This window comes from Nerophis lumbriciformis, linkage group LG19 (genome assembly GCF_033978685.3).
Source record: "Nerophis lumbriciformis linkage group LG19, RoL_Nlum_v2.1, whole genome shotgun sequence".
NCBI lineage: Eukaryota > Metazoa > Chordata > Actinopteri > Syngnathiformes > Syngnathidae > Nerophis > Nerophis lumbriciformis.
This window is the reverse complement of record NC_084566.2, coordinates 39743805-39759829: the sequence shown is the minus strand read 5'-3', so window position 1 is coordinate 39759829 and position 16025 is coordinate 39743805. Positions and strand designations below refer to the sequence as shown.

Sequence of the window (16025 nt, the reverse complement as noted above, 5' to 3'; positions counted from 1 at the left end):
ACACTTCAGAAACCCACTGTCAGTAACTACAGTTGGTCGCTACATCTGTAAGTGCAAGTTAAAACTCTCCTATGCAAGGCGAAAACCGTTTATCAACAACACCCAGAAACGCCGTCGGCTTCGCTGGGCCTGAGCTCATCTAAGATGGACTGATACAAAGTGGAAAAGTGTTCTGTGGTCTGACGAGTCCACATTTCAAATTGTTTTTGGAAACTGTGGACGTCGTGTCCTCTGGACCAAAGAGGAAAAGAACCATCCGGATTGTTATAGGCGCAAAGTTGAAAAGCCAGCATCTGTGATGGTATGGGGGTGTATTAGTGCCCAAGACATGGGTAACTTACACATCTGTGAAGGTGCAATTAATGCTGAAAGGTACATACAGGTTTTGGAGCAACATATGTTGCCATCCAAGCAACGTTACCATGGACGCCCCTGCTTATTTCAGCAAGACAATGCCAAGCCACGTGTTACATCAACGTGGCTTCATAGTAAAAGAGTGCGGGTACTAGACTGGCCTGCCTGTAGTCCAGACCTGTCTCCCATTGAAAATGTGAGGCGCATTACGAAGCCTAAAATAGCACAACGGAGACCCCCGGACTGTTGAACAACTTAAGCTGTACATCAAGCAAGAATGGGAAAGAATTCCACCTGAGAAGCTTCAAAAATGTGTCTCCTCAGTTCCCAAACGTTTACTGAGTGTTGTTAAAAGGAAAGGCCATGTAACACAGTGGTGAACATGCCCTTTCCCAACTACTTTGGCACGTGTTGCAGCCATGAAATTCTAAGTTAATTATTATTTGCAAAAAAAAAAATAAAGTTTATGAGTTTGAACATCAAATATGTTGTCTTTGTAGCATATTCAATTGAATATGGGTTGAAAATGATTTGCAAATCATTGTATTCCGTTTATATTTACATCTAACACAATTTCCCAACTCATATGGAAACGGGGTTTGTACAAGGATCAAGTCTCCATGTATATCACCAACATATGAAATGAAGTGAAGTGAATTACATTTATATAGCGCTTTTCTCTAGTGACTCAAAGCGCTTTTACATAGTGAAAGCCAATATCTAAGTTACATTTAAATCAGTGTGGGTGGCACTGGGAGCAGGTGGGTAAAGTGTCTTGCCCAAGGACACGACGGCAGTGACTAGGATGGCAGAAGCGGGGATCGAACCTGGAACCCTCAAGTTGCTGGCACGGCCGCTCTACCAACTGATCTATACTGCATCGATGAGCGCGACGATTTGTCACGTTGTCGATGGGAAAATGCATGTTTAGACTATATGATACGCCTGAACAGCGAGGAGACACCGAGAGTAACAAACGGTGGAAAATGGATTAGAAAGGACAGACTTAAAACAAAAAATAACTTGGGACTTCCCGCCGGCCGGATTTTGAACGCTGGCAGGTCGCACCCGGCCCGCGGGCCATAGTTTGGGGACCCCTGCACTGGACAACATATATTACTTATCAAAGTATATACAGTGGGGCAAAAAAATATTTAGTCAGCCACCAATTGTGCAAGTTCTCCCACTTAAAATGATGACAGAGGTCTGTAATTTTTGTCATGACTTGATCTTGGGTGTTTGCTTTTCCGGGATGCAACGGAAAGTTGGCACGGGCGAGACGGGAATGAAGGTACATGATTTATTTAAACTATCAAAAAAAAGAATAAACGAAAAGCGCGCACAAGGGCGGAAGTACAAAACTTGACTATAAACACAAAACTTGCACAAGGGCAGAAACTATGAACAATTAAACAAAACTTGCAAACTATGGCTTGAATAAAGAAAACTTACTTGGCATGGACAAAAAAGGAGCAGCGTGAACGATGGTCATCGAAAGAATGGACAGAGCATAAATGTGGTGAGGTCGTCAGAAAGACAAACTGAAAAACACTGAACTTAAATACTAGACATGATTAACGAAAACAGGTGCGTGACTCAAGACGTGAAACAGGTGCGTGACATGACAGGTGAAAACTAATGGGTTGCTATGGTGACAATCAAGAGTGCACAATGAGTCCAAACGTGGAACAGGTGAAACTAATGGGGTAATCATGGAAACAAGACAAGGGAGTGAAAAGCCAGAAACTAAACAAAACATGACTTAAAACAAAACATGATTACACAGACATGACAATTTTCATCATAGGTACACTTCAACTGTGAGAGACAGAATGTGAAAAAAAAAATCTGGGAATTCACATTGTAGGATTTTTAAAGCATGTATTTGTAAATTATGGTGGAAAATAAGTATTTGGTCAATAACAAAAATTAAACTCAATACTTTGTAATATAACCTTTGTTGGCAATAACAGAGGTCAAACAATTACTATAGGTCTTTACCAGGTTTGCACACACAGTAGCTGGTATTTTGGCCCTTTCCTCCATGCAGATCTTCTCGAGAGCAGTGATGTTTTGGGGCTGTCGCCGAGCAACACGGACTTTCAACTCCCTCCACAGATTTTCTATGGGGTTGAGGTCTGGAGACTGGCTAGGCCACTCCAGGACTTTCAAATGCTTCCTACGGAGCCACTCCTTCGTTGCCCGGGCGGTGTGTTTGGGGTCATTGTCATGCTGGAAGACCCAGCCACGTTTCATCTTCAAAGCTCTCACTGATGGAAGGAGGTTTTGGCTCAAAATCTCACGATACAAGGCCCCATTCTTTCTTTCCTTAACACAGATCAGTCGGCCTGTCCCCTTAGCAGAAAAACGGCCCCAAAGCATGATGTTTCCACCCCCATGCTTCACAGTAGGTGTGGTGTTCTTGGGATGCAAATCAGTATTCTTCTTCCTCCAAACACGACGAGTTGAGTTTATACCAAAAAGTTCTATTTTGGTTTCATCTGACCACATGACATTCTCCCAGTCCTCTGCTGTATCATCCATGTGCTCTCTGGCAAACTTCAGACGGGCCTGGACATGCACTGGCTTAAGCAGGGGGACACGTCTGCCACTGCAGGATTTGATTTCCTGTTGGCGTAGTGTGTTACTGATGGTAACCTTTGTTACTTTGGTCCCAGCTCTCTGTAGGTCATTCACCAGGTCCCCCCGTGTGGTTCTGGGATTTTTGCTCACCGTTCTCATGATCATTTTGACCCCACGGGATGAGATCTTGCGTGGAGCCCCAGATCAAGGGAGATTATCAGTGGTCTTGTATGTCTTCCATTTTCTGATAATTGCTCCCACAGTTGATTTTTTTTCACACCAAGCTGCTTGCCTATTGTAGATTCACTCTTCACAGTCTGGTGCAGGTCTACAATTCTTTTCCTGGTGTCCTTCGACAGCTCTTTGGTCTTGGCCATAGTGGAGTTTGGAGTCTGACTGTTTGAGGCTGTGGACAGGTGTCTTTTATACAGATAACAAGTTCAAACAGGTGCCATTAATACAGGTAGCGAGTGGAGGACAGAAGAGCTTCTTAAAGAAGAAGTTACAGGTCTGTGAGAGCCAGAGATCTTCCTTGTTTGAAGTGACCAAATACTTATTTTCCACCATAATTTACAAATAAATTCTTTAAAATTCCTACAATGTGAATTCCTGGATTTCTTTTCACATTCTGTCTCTCACAGTTGAAGTGTACCTATGATGAAAATTACAGACCTCTGTCATTATTTTAAGTGGGAGAACTTGCACAATCGGTGGCTGACTAAATACTTTTTTGCCCCCCTGTACCTCGGTTTAAAGGTCACGGTTCGGTTCATTTTCGGTACAGTAAGAAAACAACAAAATATAAATTTTTGGGTTATTTATTTACCAAATTTGCAAAATCTTCCACCAAAAATATTTTTCTTAGTGGAATATTTGATGTGAAGTAATGGGAACCTTGGATAGGTCAATAATTCATAATAAAATTGATTTTGATTCAATATTATGTTTTGAGTGATGACAGCTTTGTTTTATTAGTCAACATTGCAACTTTTTCTAAATTACATTTAACCTTTAAGCTTTTTTATTTCACTTTTGTTATGTTTTTGTTTATTTTAATAGTATTTTTAGAATGTGCCGTGGGCCTTTAAAACATTAGCTGTGGGCCGCAAATGGCCTCCGGGGCACACTTTTGACACCCCTGCTATAGATAATAAAAAATTAAATGTGATAAATCTATGGATAAAAAGCAGAGCCTGGCGACGCATGCGCGTTTATCATAACTCTCTCTCTCTCTCTGTCTCTGCCCCTCCCTCACCAATGCTGCTGCGCCCACAATTTGTGTTGTGCCTCGGTGTGCATTGTTTACACAACGTACTTTACGCTACTTAATATGTCCGTGTGGAAAGTCGTTCGGTACACCTCCGAACCGAACCGAACCGGAACCCCTGTACCGAAAAGGTTCAATACAAATACACGTACCGTTACACCCCTAGCCATAAGACATACTTGCCAACCTTGAGACCTCCGATTTCGGGAGGTGGGGCGTGGTCGGGGGCGTGGTTGGGGGCGTGGCTAAGAGGGGAGGAGTATATTTACAGCTAGAATTCACCAAGTCAAGTATTTCATATATATATATACACAGTATATATATATATATATATATATATATATATATTTATATATAATAAAAATATATATATATATATATATATATAGCTAGAATTCACTGAAACTGAAGTATTTTCTTTTATATATATATATATATATATATATATACATATATATATATATATATATATATATATATATATATATATATATATATATATATATATATATATATATATATATATATATATATATATATATGTCTTAATAAGATTATCCAAAAAATAGTGCTCGAACCACGCCCCTACGCCAGCCTGTATCTACCCACTCTGTGCCCTATATAAAACATGGTATGTGAATGCTTCTATTAAAATCTCCTGATGATTGAGGGAACCCCTCATGAAACAGGCCTGTAGAGATGAAGTAGTCTTGTGATTTTTTCCCACACATACATACATATATATATATATATATATATATATATATATATATATATATATATATATATATATATATATATATTTATATATATATATATATATATATATATATAATATATATATATGTATATATATCTATATCAAGAGGGACAGAGACAGCGCACAGTGCATGTGGATCACATGTTACCATGGCGAGAAAACATGGAGAGACGGCCAGTTATCTAGTCTCCACCAGTTGCAGAAAATGTGCCATCAGTACAACTGGGCAGTGCTGTTTCAGTTCCATCATCAGGACCATCAGTGAGTCAGACACAAACTAGTCTCATCATTGTCCCAGATTCAAGGGCTGCTGAGTTGCCATCATCAGAACCCAGATCACCCACAACAAAAACCCCACCAGTGATCCGCAGTTACCCAGAAAGGTTTCGAGTACCACCAAAAAAAATGAATCTCTGAAGACAGTATAACAATCTTTGTTAAAGGTGTACAAATACTGTTTGTATAATAAGCATGTTATTGTTTACAAATGAGGGTTAAGAGTTCAGTACTAAAAAAAAAAAAAGAATGTGGCTTAAGTACAGTTTTTTAATTGAGCTGCTGCATTTTTTGGTTGGGTTGTTTATTTATTTTGAGTAACTTCCACATTTCTAAAATGGGAGGAATGTATTAGAGTGATCTATGTTTGTCTGTTGCCATCTCCTGGTGAATGTTGGCTATAGCATACTGGGGTTACTTTTTGGTTGGCCAACGATTTACGTGGTGTTGCGCACCTGACGTCAAGTGTGTTGAGTCTGTTCTGAAGTCTACAGTAAAGAGACGTACTTCATCACTTCGCCTGGTTATTGCCCCAACTCAATATATTACAACAACATTGCTGGGGCGTGGAGGGGGCGTGGCCTCCAGGTCCGCCTGAATTTCGGGAGAAAATTTGTCCCGGGAGGTTTTCGGGAGAGGCGCTGAATTTCGGGAGTCTCCCGGAAAATCCGGGAGGGTTGGCAAGTATGCCATAAGACTTTACAACGCACTTATGTGATTACTGTGGTCTCTTGTCTTAGTGTTTTGTTGTATTTTATCTATTATTTGTACATATTAGTGCGCAATATGTAGTATTTATTACAATTTTTTTGGTTTTTCATTACGCTTTTTATTTCTGTTACTGTATGTAAAAACATGCACTGCAACAATGGAATTTCTTCATTGTGGGAAAAATGTAAAAGTCTATCCTATTTATATTTTGGAACAAGTGTTTGAAACACAGCACCTGCAGAATGAGGCGCGACACCTGCTGTTCCAGTTTCTTGACCCGTTCTTCATTAAGTGCTTGGTCAGCATCGTAGAAGCGGACCTGCTGGGCGTGCTTCTCCTTGGGGAGCGCCGCTTCAGGAGCAACGCTTTGTTGAAAGCTGGCCAGAACCTTGTTGATGCCTGGTGTGGTCAGAAGGGCGTCCTACAAAAGAAAAAAAAAGCATTTATAAATCTGTATTACTATATTATTCCTTCATTACAATGACACACGACAAAATAAAACAAGTCCAAAGTCTGAAATCACCACATCACTGTGACTAGCGTCTGAGCAGAGGAGGTCCACGTAGTTCTCCAGCCCAGGAATGTCAAACGGACTGTCAGCCTGGGAGTGCGACGGATTTCCCAGCCTATCCAGGCCATCCAGAAATGACACTTGCGGTAACGACCGCATGACAATCTCCCGGTAGCCTGCACAAAAACATCCCAAAGCAGACAAGGATTCATTCTCAGCATGTCTTTTGCTTTGTCTTTGGGGTTTGGTAAAGATACAAAAAGACGGACTGAGACGACATTGTGTAAAATATGTGCTCACATACACGTCACATACTGTCACGACACGTCACACACTGTCACGTCATACGTCACATACGTATACGTCCTCCCCGAGCAGAGAGGTAGCAGCATGGCTAACGTTAGCTGTGATGCTAGCGCAGCCGTGCGACCAACGCGCCCTCTAAGGTGCTCGCCTGTGCAATTGCGCACTGTTTAAGCGTCCTCTGCGCATAGCAAATCTATGCCACGCACAAAATCTAATAAAAAAATAAGCGCATAACAATTTTCAACACGCCGACACGACAGAGAAAACAGTTTTCGTCATCATTGTTCAAATATTGTGACGTCTGTCGAGACGCTTATCTCCATTCGGTGCCACACGCCCACACCATCAAAATGCTGAGGCAAAAATTTCCACATCAACACCGTATGAAAAAATTCGTGATTTTTTTAGTTGTGATTTCCTTCTCTGCATGAAAGTTTAAAAGTAGCATATATTAATGCAGTATGAAGAAGAATGTTTTAATGTAGACATGCAAGCCTTGAAAGAAAATGTTGAAAACCAAGACTACATTTCCTGCAAATGGGTGCATTTCTACCCTATATTTTAACTTTAGATTGATTCTCATATCAAACTCTTTTGGCTGTCTTTTTGACACTTACATCAGGCGCCCCCCTCCACACCCTGGATTATAAATAATGTAAATAATTCAATGTGATTATCTTGTGTGATGACTGTATTATGATGATAGTATATATCTGATAGTATATATCTGTATCATGAATCAATTTAAGTGGACCCCGACTTAAACAAGTTGAAAAACTTATTGGGGTGTTATCATTTAGTGGTCAATTGTACGGAATATGTACTTCACTGTGCAACCTACTAATAAAAGTCTCAATCAATCAATCAAAACACATAGAATCATCATTCTGCTGTGATTATATGCATCAAGTGTTCATTCAAGGCTAAGGCAAAATATCGAGATATATATCGTGTATCGCAATATGGCCTTAAAATATCGCAATATTAAAAAAAGGTCATATCGCCCAGCCCTAGTTCAATGATGCCATTTCTGTTTGTCATGTATAATTTTGTCTATTTTGTGTTTATCCTTGAATAAACAGGTCAGTTTCTTGCTACCAACCATTGTGTATTATTCAAACTCCCCTAATTCAGCTGGCTAGTTGTTATCAAGAGTACTAAAACCCTTTTCAACATGATTCTGACAACTAAGTAGGCTAAATAACTTTAAACTTTAATACATGCTCGGATAGGCCAGTATCGGTCAGTATTGGTATCGGTCAGTATCGGTATCGGATCGGAAATGCAAAAAACAATATCGGTATCGGATCGGAAGTGCAAAAACCTGGATCGGGACATCCCTAGTAATAATCACAGTTTTACGATTATTATGTATTGATCGATGTCACAATGAAACATGTGTAAAATCACATCAACATTCCTTAGAGATTTTAATGTATTATTTATTACTGTCAGATATAACAGAAATCAATTAACAACATTACAAAAAAATTACAAAATAAAATATTATAAAACATTCACATACACACATTAAGTAATAACTGTATTAAAGTTAAAGTTAAAGTACCAATGATTATCACACACACATGAGGTGTGGCGAAATTATTCTCTGCATTTGACCCATCACCCTTGATCATAGTACTATAAAACCTAAAAAAAACTTGTGTGAAATAAACTCATATGTTATTGTCATCAACTATCACACATATATATATATATAAATACACATATGATAGTTGATGCTGGTCAATTTTTTAGGGCATCACGTCAAATGACGAGGGCGGTCGCGGCAATTGCCTTGGTTGCCGTGGTTACATTCGAGCCCTGCTAGCATGTCTCTCGATAGGTGCGGATAAGCGCCTGCAACGCTGGTGTAACTTTGTTATGGAAGTCTTATTGTCACGGCGGGGGGGTCGCAGTTTACTGCAGGGTCCGTTCCCCCGGGATGCAGACGGACTACTCCGGACAAGACGTGCAGGTAGGAACAGGATTTATTCTTCGAAATCAAACAAGTACCAAAAACAGAAAACAAGCCAGAGTGAAAACGTGCCGATCGCACAGGACGCTAAGGCTACCACTTAGCATAGGCTAGAAGATAAGGAATACTCACGTAACACGTTGCGTGTAGCAAACAGTGAAGTGAAGTGTGAAGTGAATTACATTTATATAGCGCTTTTTCTCAAGTGACTCAAAGCGCTTTACATAGTGAAAGCCAATATCTAAGTTACATTTAAACCAGTGTGGGTGGCACTGGGAGCAGGTGGGTAAAGTGTCTTGCCCAAGGACACAACGGCAGTGACTAGGATGGCGGAAGCGGGGATCGAACCTGCAACCCTCAAGTTGCTGGCACGGCCGCTCTACCAACCGAGCTATAGCGCCCCAACAATGAAGCCCCAACAATGAAGCCAGGCCGTCTGACCGTCAAAGGCAGGCTTAAATAATGCCTCTAAGAAAAATATTTTTGGTGGAAGATTTTGCAAATTTGGTAAATAAATAACCCAAAAATTTATATTTTGTTGTTTTCTTACTGTACCGAAAATGAACCGAACCGTGACCTTTAAACCGAGGTACGTACCGAACCGAACTTTTTGTGTACCGTTACACCCCTACTTATGGCTGTCAGTAAAAAGGACCTGTGATAACGCTCCTTGTTGCACTGTAGACCAATGGTCCCCAACCTTTTTTGCACCACGGACCAGTTTAATGTAGGCATTATTTTCAGGGAGCGGCTTTCCACGTGTGCCAGATAAATACAGCAAAATAAGTGCATGAAAAATACAACTGACTACAACGCTGAAATTAGTGTTTCTTTGCAATGAGATGCTCATTAATGTGCTCATAATATGTTATATATATATATATATATATACTTTGATAAGTAATACAGGTAAAAGCCAGTAAATTAGAATATTTTGAAAAACTTGATTTATTTCAGTAATTGCATTCAAAAGGTGTAACTTGTACATTATATTTATTCATTGCACACAGACTGATGCATTCAAATGTTTATTTCATTTAATTTTGATGATTTGAAGTGGCAACAAATGAAAATCAAAAATTCCGTGTGTCACAAAATTAGAATATTACTTAAGGCTAATACAAAAAAGGGATATTTAGAAATGTTGGCCAACTGAAAAGTATGAAAATGAAAAATATGAGCATGTACAATACTCAATACTTGGTTGGAGCTCCTTTTGCCTCAATTACTGCGTTAATGCGGAGTGGCATGGAGTCGATGAGTTTCTGGCACTGCTCAGGTGTTATGAGAGCCCAGGTTGCTCTGATAGTGGCCTTCAACTCTTCTGCGATTTTGGGTCTGGCATTCTGCATCTTCCTTTTCACAATACCCCACAGATTTTCTATGGGGCTAAGGTCAGGGGAGTTGGCGGGCCAATTTAGAACAGAAATACCATGGTCCGTAAACCAGGCACGGGTAGATTTTGCGCTGTGTGCAGGCGCCAATTCCTGTTGGAACTTGAAATCTCCATCTCCATAGAGCAGGTCAGCAGCAGGAAGCATGAAGTGCTCTAAAACTTGCTGGTAGACGGCTGCGTTGACCCTGGATCTCAGGAAACAGAGTGGACCGACACCAGCAGATGACATGGCACCCCAAACCATCACTGATGGTGGAAACTTTACACTAGACTTCAGGCAACGTGGATCCTGTGCCTCTCCTGTCTTCCTCCAGACTCTGGGACCTCGATTTCCAAAGGAAATGCAAAATTTGCTTTCGTCAGAAAACATGACTTTGGACCACTCAGCAGCAGTCCAGCTCTTTTTTTCCTTAGCCCAGGTGAGACACTTTGCGCGCTGTTTCTTGGTCAACAGTGGCTTGACACGAGGTATGCGGCAGTTGAAACCCATGTCTTTCAAGCGTCTCTTGGTGGTGGATCTTGAAGCACTGACTCCAGCAGCTGTCCACTCCTTCTGAATCTTCCCCACATTTTTGAATGGGTTTTTTTTCACAATCTTGACCAGGGCGCGGTGATCCCTATCGCTTGTACACTTTTTCTGACCACAGTTTTTCCTTCCCTTTGCCTCTCCATTAATGTGTTTGGACACAGAGCTCTGAGAACAGCCAGCCTCTTCAGCAATAACCTTTTGTGTCTTTCCCTCCTTGTGCAATGTGTCGATGGTTGCCTTTTGGACAGCTGTCAAATCTGAAGTCTTCCCCATGTTTGTGTAGGCTTCAGATCTGGACTGAGAGACCATTTAAAGCCCTTTGCAGGTGTTTTGAGTTAATCAGCTGATTAGTTTGTGGCACCAGGTGTCTTCAAAATTTAACCCTTACACAATATTCTAATTTTGTGACACACGGAATTTTGGATTTTCATTTGTTTCCACTTCAAATCATCAAAATTAAATGAAATAAACATTTGAATGCATCAGTCTGTGTGCAAATAAATAAATATAATGTACAAGTTAAACCTTTTGAATGCAATTACTGAAATAAATCAAGTTTTTCAAAATATTCTAATTTACTGGCTTTTACCTGTATATATAAATACACATATGATAGTTGATGCTGGTAAATTTTTAGGGCATCACGTCAAATGACGAGGGCGGTTGCGGCAATTGCCTTGGTTGCCGTGGTTACATTCGAGCCCTGCTAGCATGTCTCTCGATAGGTGTGGATAAGCGCCTGCAACGCTGGTGTAACTTTGTTATGGAAGTCTTATTGTCACGGCGGAGGGGTCGCAGTTTACTGCAGGGTCCGTTCCCCCGGGATGCAGACGGACCACTCCGGACAAGACGTGCAGGTAGGAACATGATTTATTCTTCGAAATCAAACAAGTACCAAAAACAGAAAACAAGCCAGAGTGAAAACGTGCCGATCGCACAGGACGCTAAGGCTACCACTTAGCATAGGCTAGAAGACAAGGAATACTCACGTAACACGTTGCGTGTAGCAAACAATGAAGCCAGGCCGTCTGACCGTCAAAGGCAGGCTTAAATAATGCCTCTGATTAATGTTGTTGTATTGCCCATATCTAAAGTTGTATTTAATGACAGTCAGTGCCTCACCTGGTGCCCTACACAGTGGGTTATCTTTGCCGTCTCGGCTCAAAAGGACCTCTCCCAAGGCGCGCAATCCCAGCAGGCACTGCAGGAGGTGGTCGATGCTGCCCAGGTGGTTGCTATAGAGACTGAGGTACTTCAATTTGCTTCCTGGGCCATGAAGATGCAACAAACCTGGTAAACACAAACTGTAAGAAGTAGCACTACCAAATGTGGCAATTAGGTCTGAACATAGTCGCTCCTTAACTCACCAGTGAGGTCATTTATCTGATTGAAGGATAAATCTAATCTGGTTAACCTCACAAGGCCGTTCAGTCCTGTGGTGGAGAAGAAAAGTTAACAAACGCAAACCTTCTCAACAGGGCACAGGCAACAACACTAAGGGGTGAGGCTCACCCTCAACCTTCTTAATCGTGTTACAAGATAAATTCAAAGTCCTCAGAGACGTGAGAGTGCTTAGACCCTCAATCTTTGAGATACAGTTGGAGGAGAGGTCCAAGTGTCTCAGGAGCCATGCCGAGTGCAGGCCCTCGATCCTCGGGATGTTGTTGCAGTGCAGCGTGAGTGATGTCACGGAGGGATGCAAGGGAACCACCAGCAAACTAGAAGACAGGGAGAGACATCTTTATAATTCTCCTGACATCATCCTACTGTATCATGCATTTCTTTGATTACAACAGAGTTATCTAAATAGTTAAAGTGAAGTTAAAGTACCAATGATAGTCACACACACACACACACACACACACACACACACACTAGGTGTGGTGAAATTTGTCCTCTGCATTTGCAAGTGAGCAGAGGTAATGTCGCCAGGCTGACTTCCTGGCGACAATGGGCTTAAATAATATAGACATGATTGACAACAGGTGCGTGAGTGCAAAACGTGAAACAGGTTAAACTAATGGTCGCTATGGTGACAAAACAAACAAGAGTGCACAAAGAGTCCAAAAACAAAACCGAACATAACTAAAACAAAAAATATGATCACACAGACATGACAGAAATGACTGCTGTCATTTGATTATAATAATAAAACATCCATCCATCCATCCATTTTCTACTGCTTGTCCCTTTTGGTGTCATTAACTTGGTATTTAGTCAGGTTTGGGACAGGTGTGCTGCTGCTATGGCCACAATGTGCACATCTAAGTTAAAGTACCAATGATAGTCACACACACACTAGGTGTGGTGAAATTTGTCCTCCTGCATTTGACCCATCCCCTTGCTCACCCTCTGGGAGGCGAGGGGAGCAGTGAGCAGCAGCGGTGGCCACGCCCGGGAATCATTTTTGGTGATTTAACCCCCAATTCCAACCCATGATGCTGAGTGCCAAGCAGGGAGGCAATGGCTCCCATTTTTAATATAGTCTTTGGTATGACTCGGCTACTGTGTCACTCATTTCAATTGCCAGTATTTTTTTTAGCTGGTGCATTACGTACTTACCTAGGAGGAAGAAAATGTATCTCCCACCAATTGTGTTTTATTTAGACAAGATCACAATGATTGAGTTAGTTTACAATGTGTCCCTGTTAATGATAGATAGATAGATAGATAGATAGATAGATAGATAGATAGATAGATAGATAGATAGATAGATAGATAGATAGATAGATAGTACTTTATTGATTCCTTCAGGAAAATTTAAATTCCAGCAGCAGTGTACAAAATTGAGATCGAATTTAAAAAGTAAAAAGTAAATAATGGGGGTATAAATGGAAACAAAATAGAAAAATAATACAATAGAATAAAAATAAAAAGCAACAATGGGAATAAAAATATAACAGTAAAATAAGAATATAACATGATATAATGTACATTATCTCAAATAACTAAAGTATCAAAAGAATCAATATTTTGATTTGAGAATCAATATCAGAGCATAAAGATCTGGTATCGACGGTATTGATATTTTAGTATTAATCCGCACATCCTAATCCATATCGCCCATACCTACTCAGTATCAGTAGCGGTAAGTACACAGGAACACATGTGTACTTTCTACCTTTAGTCAGTAGAAGTATTAAATATACAAGAACACGTGTACAGAGATAACGGGAGGCTCGGAGATGAAAAAGTTGTGGACAGGAATGAAACAAAAAAAGGAGTTGTCAGCGGCATCACCAAAATGATTCCCGAGCACGGCCACCGCTGCTGCTCACTGCTCCCCTCACCTCCCAGGGGGTGGAACAAGGGATGGGTCAAGTGTAAGGCTGCAGCTAACGATTATTTTTCTATCGATTAATCTATAGATTATTTTTTTCGATTAATCGGTTAATCTATAGATTATTTTTTCGATTAATCTATAGATTATTTTTCCTTTTACCGATTTTTTTTTTATTTAAAATGAAGATGAAAAAATAAATGTCCGCCAGTTTTTTTCAAAAGGCATGGCTTTCATTTACAAAAAAAAAAAGTATGGCCACTCAGTCAACATTGACAACAACATGACAAAATATTCTGTAACAAAGTAAACATTTAAAACTTTTCACATTTAACAAAATTAAAAGTAGCTTATTTGCTTTTTAATGTGCAAATATAAAAGTAAACATCCAGTGCAAATCTTAATATTCTGCAATAGTATAAGCATTTCAAAAGTAAAAGTATTGCTTATTTTGCTTTAAAATGTGCAAAAATAAAGATAAACATCCAATACAAGAAAGTGCAAAACGGAAATATTCTGTAACAACAGTGTAATCATTTCAACAAAAGTAAAAGTATTGCTTATTTGCTAAAATGTGCAAAAATAAAGATAAATATCCAATACAAAAAAGTGCAAAACGGAAATATTCTGTAACAACAGTGTAAACATTTCAACAAAAGCAAAAGTATTGCTTATTTTGCTTTAAAATGTGCAAAAATAAAGATAAACATCCAATACAAGAAAGTGCAAAACGAAATATTCTGTAACAACAGTGTAAACATTTCAACAAAAGTAAAAGTATTGCTTATTTTGCTTAATAACACAACAATGATAGTATGATTAAAGTGAAAGTTAATTGTTGGTTTGTACATAGTATATGTAACTGTTAATGTTGTAAAATGTATTTGCACAACTAATTAACGTTAGCGTTTGTGACACGTCTTGTGCCGTGGGGTTCTTTCAGGACCGACAGACTGAACGCCAGACGGCTTTGCCAGGTTTACAATCTTTTAATTTTACACAAAGTCTTTTCTCTTCCAACTCTTTTCTCTTTCTTTCCTCGCTTTTTAGCTCCTCTTCCTCGCTCCTCTGTCTCTGGCTCTCCTCCTCTCTCGCTCCACGTCAGCTTCACTCTGGCTCCTTCCAGTCTCTCTTCCCTCTCTCTCTGCTGCTCCCCTTTTCTTCAGCGAGAGGAGATTGGATGATCGCGCACCTGGGCACGATTGCGGCGTCGCTCCCGGCGCGCCCCACCTTGCCGCTCGCTCGCTGGTCCCGCCTCTCCCACAGCGTTAAAGAGGAGCGCGTCTTTGTAAACACTGAACAGGCACGCCAAACGCGCCTCTCAGAGCGAAACGGTGTTTTACTTTATGAATTTACAACGCAGATACAAATGACACATTCATGTTTTTGTGTAATGATGACAACGTATACTCACGCGGACGATTGACTAGTTGATGGTGATGGCAAGAACGCTGTCGGGGGTTTTCTTTTCAAATGTTCGTTCATAGCCGTTGTGCTGCTATGATAGGCCATTTCCGCTCGACACAGTGTGCATACAACAACATTATTAGGCAGTTTATTGAAATACTCCCACACTTTTGACGACTTTTGGCGTGCTTTTTTCCCCTCGCTCACACCGCTCGCATCGTCTGCTTTGCGCTCCGCCATGACGGTAGTGTGATGTAAATATGCGACGCGTCGACGCACAAAAACGGCGTCGACGTATTTACGTAGCCGATGACTTCGACTACGTCGACGCGTCGTTTCTGCCTTAGTCAAGTACAGAGAGTAATTTCACCACACCTAGTGTGTGTGTGACTATCAGGGGTACTTGACTTAATATACAGTATTAAAAATGTAACTCACACTGTTACATACATAAATAAATAAATAAATAAATATCTAGTTCTCAATAGTAATTAAATCCAGGGCAGGGGGCTCAAGGGAATGTCTGTTGGAGTCATTACACAAAAGCTGTTTTGCAGAGTGCAATCCCTTGATCAAGGAGTGTGGATGTAACGATAACAGGTACAAATGATAAAAAACTAGCCCACCGCTAATCGCTAACAAACAGCTAGCACCGCTAATAGCTAGC

At 40.4% G+C, this 16025-nt stretch overlaps 1 protein-coding gene across 1 annotated transcript in view; it reads right to left on the bottom strand.

The window, feature by feature from the left end:
• The window catches only part of lrrcc1 (leucine rich repeat and coiled-coil centrosomal protein 1), a 76082-nt gene that overhangs the window by 55493 nt on the left and 4564 nt on the right, over positions 1-16025 (bottom strand). The window contains exons 3-7 of the mRNA XM_061978783.1: positions 12184-12389; positions 12039-12104; positions 11794-11961; positions 6475-6638; positions 6187-6372 (exon numbers count right to left, since the gene is read on the bottom strand). Of these exons, the coding sequence (XP_061834767.1) occupies positions 6187-6372; positions 6475-6638; positions 11794-11961; positions 12039-12104; positions 12184-12389 (790 nt within the window). The remainder of the gene's footprint in view (positions 1-6186; positions 6373-6474; positions 6639-11793; positions 11962-12038; positions 12105-12183; positions 12390-16025) is intronic.